At 43.3% G+C, this 10,272-nt stretch overlaps 1 protein-coding gene across 2 annotated transcripts; it reads left to right on the forward strand.

The window, feature by feature from the left end:
• The first annotated feature begins 1,722 nt into the window (after positions 1-1,722).
• On the forward strand, positions 1,723-9,371 carry plvapb (plasmalemma vesicle associated protein b). 2 transcript variants are annotated; one of them, XM_052073934.1, is made up of 9 exons: positions 1,723-2,131; positions 2,775-2,951; positions 3,053-3,146; positions 3,818-4,019; positions 4,104-4,323; positions 6,680-6,829; positions 6,907-7,023; positions 8,035-8,139; positions 9,057-9,371. In XM_052073934.1, exons 1-8 carry the CDS (start codon positions 1,928-1,930, stop codon positions 8,101-8,103), a joined length of 1,233 nt encoding a protein of 410 aa, XP_051929894.1. In that variant the 5' UTR covers positions 1,723-1,927; the 3' UTR covers positions 8,104-8,139; positions 9,057-9,371. The 2 variants fall into 2 exon arrangements, with proteins under 2 accessions (XP_051929894.1, XP_051929896.1); XM_052073936.1 differs by lacking the exon at positions 8,035-8,139.
• The last annotated feature ends 901 nt before the right edge of the window (positions 9,372-10,272 follow it).

Here is a 10,272-nt window from a genome sequence, read left to right on the forward strand (position 1 = left end):
ACTCCAACGTCGGTCTCCACTTCTGATAGTTATTCACTTTCTGTCACTCAGGAGCCTTCATAATTGAGGTTTTCCCCCCCACTCCAGAATGTTGCCGGTGAGACAATGGGGAGCAGGAAAGCCCGCGGCCCAGAAGACCTTTCCCCTTTTTCCACCCTTGCATTTCGGCTGGTCCTCGCGTCATCGTAGCAGATAAGAGCGTGCGAGAGGGCCCACCGACTCTGTACTGCAGGCAGAATTTGTTATCCTGAAGAATGACAGCTCCCCATTGTTTTCATTCCTTCACTCCTCCACTGCCATGACTCCTTTCCGTGCTTGCTTGGGACAGGATACGCCGTTTTCTTATTTTGTTCATCTACCGTCTGGGGAATGTGGGGAGGAATCCTCGGCAAATCTGAAGAAGCATACCAAATCAACATTATTACCAGAAAGTCAATTATTTCACTGCGAGCCTTCATTTATTTTCTGCAAGTTTGTATTTTCAAATATTTCTCCTTGAAATTCACTGTCACCTTATACAGTCAATGTTCCAACTATGAATTACAACAACTTGGAAAAAAAACATCCATCCGTCTATTTTCCGATCTGCTTTATCCTCACAAGGGTCGTGGGTGGGGTGGAGTCTATCCCAGCTTTGGGCAGTAGGCGGGGAACGCCCTGAACTGCTTGCCAGCAGCAAAAAAAACATTCATAAAAGCAAATTAGTGAGGATTCTGACAGAGGGATCCCAAATACGGATAGAACATGTCCAGCATATAGAATGGATTATTCATTTTCTTGCTATTGTTGCTAATAACCATAATGCCCTGCAAAGTCAATTTTAAGCATCATAGAAAATGGATGTCCATCCATCCATCCATTTTCGAATCCGCTTCGCCTCACAAGAGTCGCGGGCATGCTGGAGCTTATCCCAGCTGTTTTGGGGCAGTAGGCAGGGGACACCCTGAACTAGTTGCCAGCCAATCGCAGGGCACATATAGAAAAACCCCCCACAATTTAGAGTGTTCCATTAACCTGCCACGCATGTTTTTGGAGTGTGGGAGGAAACCGGTGTACCCGGAGAAAACCTACGCAAGCACGGGGAGAACATGCAAAGTCCAGAGCCAAACCCTGCACCTCCACACTGTGAGGCGGATGTACTAACCAGTTGTCCACCGTGGATGTATGTATGGATTATAGATTACAAAATGCCTTTATTCCCACCTACAACAAAATTGAAACACCTGTCTGCACAGGCTGAACTCACAATAAATGCAAAAGGCTTAAGGCTTGGGGAAACGCGCTTAAAACGTCACTTCATTATGTATTTTCTTTCATTTTATTGCACCCTGTGGTACAACGACAAGCTGTAGCAGCATTTTTAGCAAACTAACAACATGAAAACAATGATCAACTATGGCAACCGAGTGCCCATTCTGAACAAGACGATCTGTAATTTGCTTTCAAATGCTGCAGTTTCAGTGGTCCCTCCCTGTTTTTTCTCTCTCGTGACAGCGGCTATTTTCATTCTATTGTATCTAACGTCGTATGCCTGTAGAATTTTCCATACATACCAATCTATTTTAAAAATAATGACTTCAAGTATGAGTGAGTCGGCCAGAGGCTGTACCAGTGGCAGAGGTCGATGAGTGGGTGGTCGAATGAGGAGGAGGGAGGTGTGCGAGGTGAGGGGAGGGCCAGGATGGACTGGAAATGTGCCCTCAGCACCGTTTATAAACATGGCCCCACGACGCTCCTCGAGATCGTTGTTTACATTCGTCCATCCATGCGAGTTGTACTGTGACGTTGTCACAACCTCAGAAGACGGACGACGTCGTCACTTCAGGCTTCTGCGCTTCAAAGGGGGAGAACCTTGTAGATTTGACTGTCCTCCCAACAATTCGTCTTTCGAGCTTCCAAATTGGTTGCCACCATTTCACCACCAAACATGTACAGCTCCAGCTATTCCCGGGCCAAGTTTGGCCTGGAGGCGAGGGAGCCTTTGCACAACCCCAAAGGCAAGAGCTGTGGCTACTACTTGAAGATCGTATTCTTCTTCTCCTCACTTATCCAGTCCCTCATCATCGTCAGCCTGGTGCTCTTCCTCATCTACGGGCAACCGGAGAAGTCAGCTGAGGAGATGAGAGTCAAGGTGAGGGATTCGATTACTCTTTAAGGTTTGTGTTTCAGAGTGAAACATAAAGTGATGACATGGTTATTCTTGAGTATCACACTGCTTAGAGCAGGGGTCTCAAGCTGCGGTCCTCGAGGGCTGCTTTCCGGCAAGCTCTACAGGAGCCTGATTGAGATCCTCGTGATTGTCACGTTGCGAGGTGGTAGTGGACCCCAAAAAGCAGGAAGGAGGAAGGAGCCGGGTGTACTTGAAAGATTGTATTGAAACTCAGAAAACTCAACCCAAAACAAACTAATTCCAAAGTACCAAACAAAACACGTGACTGAAGGTAAAACATAACAATGACCAAAACCTGACTGAAACAAACTTGACAGTAGCGGACAAACAGCTACAAACAAACATGACAACAGTAATCCTTTTATACAACTCATAATTACATAACGACCAACAGGTGTGCAACTGCAGGGGGAGCCCTACAGTGCCACCTGTTGGTCCCAAACCAAATCATGGCAGTGATTTGAATCAGGTGTGTTGCGGCAGGAAGAGATGGAAAACGAGGACCCTGAAATAGACCAATATTTCTGCTGCAGCCCTTTGACCCGGGCACATCTTTCTCGGCAATCCTCTCTGAGGTGATGTCACCTGCTCTGTTCTTGTGTAGGAGCTGGAGCTGGGCTTCAATAGACTGAGTGAGAACAACATACAGCTGAGGAGGGAGAAAGGCGAACTGGGAGCTCAACTTGGGGCACGCACGGCTGAGAAAGATGCTCTTGCGAAGCAGCTGGATCAGCTTATGACTTATACCAACGCCACCAAGTTTGACCTCATGAATAAATTAGTACGTGGATCTATTTAAGTAGAGTGTCTGCGGCTCATTATGGATGATGCACAGTTTAGCTTATTTATTTTTTTAATCTTCCGAAAATTTTCTTCATGCAGGCCAACTGTGAGAGGCAGGTGATGGCAGCGCAGAGCATGCTCATGCGATGTTCCACCCCCCGAATACAGCAACCTGTTGTGGTCGCTCCAAATAGTATGTGTTCCCAGCCATCCTTCCTTGTCGTGTTTTACACATTTGAGTGCAACAAAAAAATCTTGGTCATTTCATGCTTATGCCATTCATCTTTCATCCATCTTCACTGATCCTTTTTTTATAGAATGATTATTACATTTGAATAGTCAGGAACGAGTCACTGTTAAAAACATGTCGGTGGACTTTCTGACCTTTGTGTATTCGTTTTCAGCAATTTTAGCCATTATTGGTAAAATGATTATACAAAATCCCACCTCAAATTTGTATTTGATTCAAGTGGATCATAAAAAAAGAGGCACAAGCCTCAGCGATTCGAAGCCATTTTAAGCACTGGAAATGATTTCCCAGAGATCACATCGCATCTTCAAGAAAAGTTCAAATTAGCTTCTGAGGCATTTTACTGGTTTTACGCCAGTCATCAAAATATAAAGAAGAAATTAAAACATTGTTATTTTAAAATTCAATTATATATTAATCAATTAGGAGGGAAGAGTTTCACTTTTGTGTACTGAAAAAAAAAAAGTTTAATACTGTATATGTAACATTTCACTCTTGGAGGTTGTAATAAATAGTCAGAAAAATCCCCCCCTCCCCCAAAAAAAGCCATATCTCTCTTTCCAAGTGACTAACCTATAACTAATATTCTAAAACACTTATATTGATTCCTCCAGATGAGCTCAAAACTTTACAGAGCCTCAGCGCCCAGCAGAGAGCAATGATTGAACTCATCGAAGCCAACTTCAGCCACACGGTCCACTATCTAAGTCAGGAGAGGGACAATGCCCTCAAGGACAGAGACATCCACCACCAGGATGGCATTGCTCTCCGCAGAGAAAACACCATGCTGAAGGAGCAGCTTGCCGCTTACACCAGGTACTGTCAAGCTGTTTGCCTAAAATTCAATCATTGTGGGCTTAAATACAGATGCATTTAATTTTAAACATTGTGTTTCACCAGGAAATGTAAAGAGGACTTTGCTCATTCTTTGAATGGAATCCAATCGGTGACCAGGGAATTTCTCAACAAAATCAACAACCTGTTCCCCCACCAACTGACCTTTCACCTCACCTGTGAGAGTCAGCAGGAGCAAATGGAGAAGATAAGAAACAGCTGCACCAACCTTTCCAGGGATGTGGAAAACAAGTTTCAGCTGTATTTGGACAACGTGGGCAACAAGGTAATGTGCAGAGACGAGATACATACTGGCTATACCGGTGCATCGCATTTTGTTTGATTCTAGTCAAAATGATACGTAAACATATGTATATGGTCGGCGTGTGACAAAAAATAATTAAACTAGGAAAAACAGTTTTGATTTGAAAAATGGGAGTGCATCAAATCAAACTGAATCATCTACGGTATAACTAGAGATATGTATGAAATCATTTTTTCTATCCAGCTAATATTTATTCTCGAGATATAGATTTAAAAGAAATTCCAACTAGGATCATACGCATATAAAACACACACGCAAAAACACATTCGGATGTTTGTAACATGAGAACAAATGACATCATACTCTCTCAAACAATGAATCAAACCGAATCAAACACACACACACACACACACACACACACACACACACACACACATTGCGTCAACGCTCCAGTATGACTTGATTCTATTGTGGGGAAATGGTCATTTGCTATAAATGACTCATTAGATTGTGAAGTTGATTCAGACGTGACGACTGCGACCCATTTATTTCCTCTAGAGAGGATGCCTTTCCTCTGGAAAAATACTCCTAGACTAAGTTATGGACACAGCTGTCCACCGAGGTCATCTTATGGTCAATGTAGAGGTGACTTCTGGCTGCACTGATACAGCAGCAAGTTCTGGAGAACAAAGACACACATCCTCGCCAAGTAAATTGCCAAGCCTAAGGGGTTACATTGCTAAATGAGGGGTAAAAATGATGCCCCATTGTTTTGGAGATTGAATGCATCATCATTTTCTGAAAGCATTCAAAAACTTGTTTCTCTTAATCGTCTTGCCTTTTTTCTTCGTGAGATAAATATTGTGAAATGAGTTCTTAATCAGTAGTCAATGAGTACTCTAAATTTTTCACAAGGCGAGGTGCAAAAATTGGAAACTACCGTATCATATGACAGGATTCAGTCAGTGATTCTGGACCCTTGTGTACCTGCATCTCAATGGAATATAAATTATCCAATTTCACAAAATTATCTGAAATGTGTTATTTGTTTGCTACAAATAAGGTATCTTGGTTCATTTAATTATCTTACAAATCTCAACCATAGAAATGGAACAGTTGAGGAAAAACTGCATCAGGTGCCATGCGTGTGAGATCGAGCGCACTAAACCAAACCAAGTGACATGGTCAACATCCACTTTAATCAGGGATGGGCAACTGAAATGCTGTTGATAAACGCTGCACATAATATGCACATGTGTGCGAAATTTGTCCACTTAACATATTTCAGTTTTGATAATAGATTTTTCAAAGCATGTAGAAACAAAGCACTATCCTACCCTATCCCAAGCACAAAGCATTCGAAGCAAACAACAAAATAACCACAGATTGTAGTGCATTTTGTTTCCAGTGCAAAAGACTCTTGCATGAAATAAAAAAATTACGGTAAGTGCAAGAACTTATTTTGTAAGTCTTTTCACAAAAATATCACTCAAAAGTAGGGCGGCCCGGTAGTCCAGTGGTTAGCACGTCGGCTTCACAGTGCAGAGGTACCGGGTTCGATTCCAGCTCCGGCCTCCCTGTGTGGAGTTTGCATGTTCTCCCCGGGCCTGCGTGGGTTTTCTCCGGGTGCTCCGGTTTCCTCCCACATTCCAAAAACATGCGTGGCAGGCTGATTGAACACTCTAAATTGTCCCTAGGTGTGAGTGTGAGTGCGAATGGTTGTTCGTTTCTGTGTGCCCTGCGATTGGCTGGCAACCGATTCAGGGTGTCCCCCGCCTACTGCCCGAAGACAGCTGGGATAGGCTCCAGCACCCCCCGCGACCCTAGTGAGGATCAAGCGGTACGGAAGATGAATGAATGAATGAATGAATGAATGAATCACTCAAAAGTTTAATATTGTTGAGGAACTATGTTTGGCATACACATCATACCCCCCCCCCCCCAAAAAAAAATACAACTACCCGTACTCATGTTGCAGTACCGGTCATAATAAAACCCAGTACACGCCCAATTAAGACAGGTATGCCATCTAGCGGTGGTTGACGATATTACATCTTAAAATTACGGTGACAACTGCATATTTGTAGTTCGGCACCTGTGGATGCACATATAAATAGATTTTCCTTTTTTAAAATTCAGACTTTTTTTCATGTCTGTGATTTTCCCTTTTTTTCTGAAAACATTTTTTTTCATCAACTTGTCACTCAGAATGTGGTCCCACATGCCCGTTGCCCTGACTTACACAGTTTGTAAGATGTACTGGAAAGTGCCCTCTGGGCAAAAGGAATGGCACAGTAGGAGGAAACGCTTAGAATATCTTCCACAAAGAGGTAGCATTCAATCAAAGAACATCACCGCATCTGTCTTCCTGTTGAAGGTGGCTCAAATTCAAGTCACGTCAAGCCGACTGGAGGTGCAAAACTCGCACTTTAGCGCCGACTTGCAGAGATGTGAACAGAACCGCAACGAGACACTCGCCGAGACCAGCAGGCAGCTTCAACTCAAGCAGAAGACTCATGACGAGAAGGTTCTTTGAAGCACGCCCGCCGCCATCCCTCTCTTCGTATTCCTCGTGTCCTTTTTAAATGTACGCATTCGATTCAGATGGAGAAACTGCTGATTGAGAAGAACCGGCTAAGAGAACAGAAACAATTGCAAGCGGACACTTTGGCCCTGAGAGAAAAGGAGCTGCAGACCCTGAGGGCATTGCCCAGTTGCAAGGTACAACGCTCTCAGTAGAGGTCAGTTCTTAAGCCTGAGCCCGAGCCCGAGCCCGAGCCCGAGCCCGAGCCCGACGGGCTTAAAATGTCAATCATTGCATCGGGTAGGGCCGGGCTTCTCTCTTGTTGGCTTTTTAAAAAATAAATATATGTTGATAAAAATGTATACTAAAACAATGTGTGGACACTAAACTAAGGAATACGTGTTTTAAAATAAATAATTTGGATAAAACAGATAAAGCGCTGTAATGTAATTGCTATGTAACTACAAAACAGGAGCCTCAGACACGTTAAGACTTAAAGTGCCGCGGTAGATTCTTAAGGACGTACTGGTGCTGTGGTTTATGGCCCAATTCTCAACCCGTCAAAATAATGATGGACGGCCTTAAATTTTTCCCGTCAACTCTTAAAAAAATCCGTCAATGATGGAAAATTGTCAGTTAATGTACCCTCTGCAGAAACAGAAATATAAAAGATGTAAATGTTTATACTGTCTTGTTTAAGTTAGATTTTGTTACAAAAGACAGGTTTTAATTTGTTACCATAAATCACCCCCCCCCCCCACCCCCCTCCTCCCGAGTCCTCACAAATAAAATATGAAATTACAGGTTTGCTTCGGGCTCGGCAAATTAAGTTAATTGGTCAGGCTCGAAGCAAACCTGTAACCTGCGGGTCGGGTTTTAATACCCGCGGGCTGGATTTTTTTAGGCCCAATCTTACCTCTAACTCTCAGGGACATGGCGTGTTGCACGCGCACACAAAATGGCGCAGTCAGCGTCCTCAGACGGCCTCTGATTAAATGGAGCGTGGCGCAGAGGTTAAGTGGACGTGTGTGGACTCAGCAGCAGCAGCAGGAAGGATGGGCGGCCGAGATAACAACTATTGAATTCTGCCACCTTACAAGCTCTGTGATTGAACTTGCCAGCGCGTGTGTGTGTGTGTGTGTGTGTGTACGTGCGCGCGGTAATGTGTGCACTCACAGTGAACTGCACGCGTAATTCATGTTCTGCAGGTGGGTCCGCCTCAACTCGCGGGCGTGCCGTCGATCCCGCAGCAGAACAGACAAATTGCAGCCAACTGAGCTATTGCAGCACCAAGCTTCAGCAAAACTCCAACGGTAACTTTTTTTTAACATATAAAAATACACAGTAACAAATTGACAGAAAGTAATTAGAATTGTTAAAAAGCAAAAGAGTCATCATACAGCACAATTATATGTTCAAAAGAGTAGGAAGAAGTAAAAACGTATCTAGTCCTACCCCTTATGTAATAATGTAACATATAATTTTTCATTTTTTATATCAATCAGAAAAGAAAAGGAAACAGTCTGCATATAAACAAATGATTTTACCCTTGTGTGTGCTATACTTATCTACTTTTACAACTTTCACTCCAAGTGCAAAGTTTTCTACATGATAATACAGATTAGCGTATTGCAGAGCAACCGAGGACTATGCAGAGGTATAAAAACAAGAACGCATTCGTTGATGTCGTTTTTCTTCAAGTGTCATTTGCTTACTTAAGTTGTCACCAAAAGAGGCGGACATCGTTCGTCCATTTTGTCCATCTGTTAACTGCCGTCAGTATTTCAGTCCGTCCGAGTGTTGACAACAGCCAAACGGCGTCCAGAACCGACTTACTGGTTCTACTAAATACACAGGTGCCGCACACCTGATATGCAGTCAAATACAGAAAAAAAATTGTGTTGTGGGACTGAAAGGTACACAACACATTTTAATGACGGGTGTCACATCTTTTTATTTCATCAATCACCACACTGTGCCAGTGTCTGTTTTGTTGTTGGTGGTTTTTGTTTTTTGGCTGTGCGTCGGCTTGTATGATACCTGTGTGTGACATGGAAATTCCGTTTCCGACACCGATTGGCCGTCTCTACTGAGGGATGGACTGGGCCCACGTGGGTCAGCCTGAAATACTGCCCGAAACCGTCAGTCTGACAGAAGGCCCGCCTCTGGTGACCCCATCGAATCTGCTGTCGAGTTGAGATTTAGTCCGACTTCTTATTTTCTCTTCCAGGTAAGATGAACTGCTCCCTTCAGTATGTGTGGAAGACGCACCATTGGTGTAAAAAGCCCGACGTCATACGATATATGAAGACGCCACAAACAAGACTAGGAACAGTCTGTAAATATCCTGAGTCATCATGCACTCATGATTGCTTCTCACTTTGAAAAATGCGTAGTAAAGGTGTGTTTATCCTGGCAGACAGGCTCATGCAGAAAACGTGATAATGACACTGGTGTAAATATTGCTTGTGGGTGCTACTCACTTTGTAGTGAAACAAATGTTTCTTTTTTCAGTTGAATAAATTAAATGAACCATCAAAATGTGTTCTCTTTGTGTTTCTGGTCGTGAATCATCCAACGTGCTCCTAAAATATGACTCGAGCTCTTGAGAATGCAAAGTTTATGTTTCCTGTGGCTTCCGTTTTTCATGGGAGCCAAGAGAGCAAGCGCACGTACAACAGGTCACGGCACGCCAGAGTTCAAAATAGGACAGCGCTAAAATGACAGATTGATGATGTCAGTAATTAAATTGAATGATACCAATGATTTATGCTCATTTTTATGCGTTTTGGTTTTACACGGCAGCTATTACGACTTACAAGCTCAAGCTTTATTGCTTCCCTTTCCTTATTGAAACATACCGTGTTTAGAACATGCAAGCGGCTGAGCAGCGGCAGACAAAGCTCCAGACTTTTATGGATAAATAATAACCATGATCCTGTTAATGTTAACAATACGTTCAATGTGACACCGGGGAGCACTTAAGGTGGCAGTATAACATGTACAAATGTGTGCACGCACATGGACAAGTATGCCTTATATTATTGCCCTTCACTGCAGTGCATCGTTTGTGTAGAAATTTGAACATTATAAGCATATTTAGTGGACCCCCGCTGTTCGAGTGGGACTCAGGCTCGCAAATAGAGAATATCTACATATAACTGACAACCATTCTAAATGCATTGGGCGGTTGGGCGGGGGGCAAAATATTGTTTTTTTTTTAACTCTGGAACATTTTGAAAAAAACGGATAAATCTCTTGTCATATCTATCTATCTATCTATCTATCTATCTATCTATCTATCTATCTATCTATCCCTCCATTTTCTGATCCGCTTATCCTCACGAGAGTCGCGGGGTGTGCTGGGGTGTCTTTGGGCAGTAGGTGGGGCACACTCTGAACCGGTTGCCAGGCAATCGCAGGGCACACATCGACTAACAACCATC

This window comes from Hippocampus zosterae, chromosome 8 (genome assembly GCF_025434085.1).
Source record: "Hippocampus zosterae strain Florida chromosome 8, ASM2543408v3, whole genome shotgun sequence".
In the NCBI taxonomy this organism is placed as follows: Eukaryota; Metazoa; Chordata; class Actinopteri; order Syngnathiformes; family Syngnathidae; genus Hippocampus; species Hippocampus zosterae.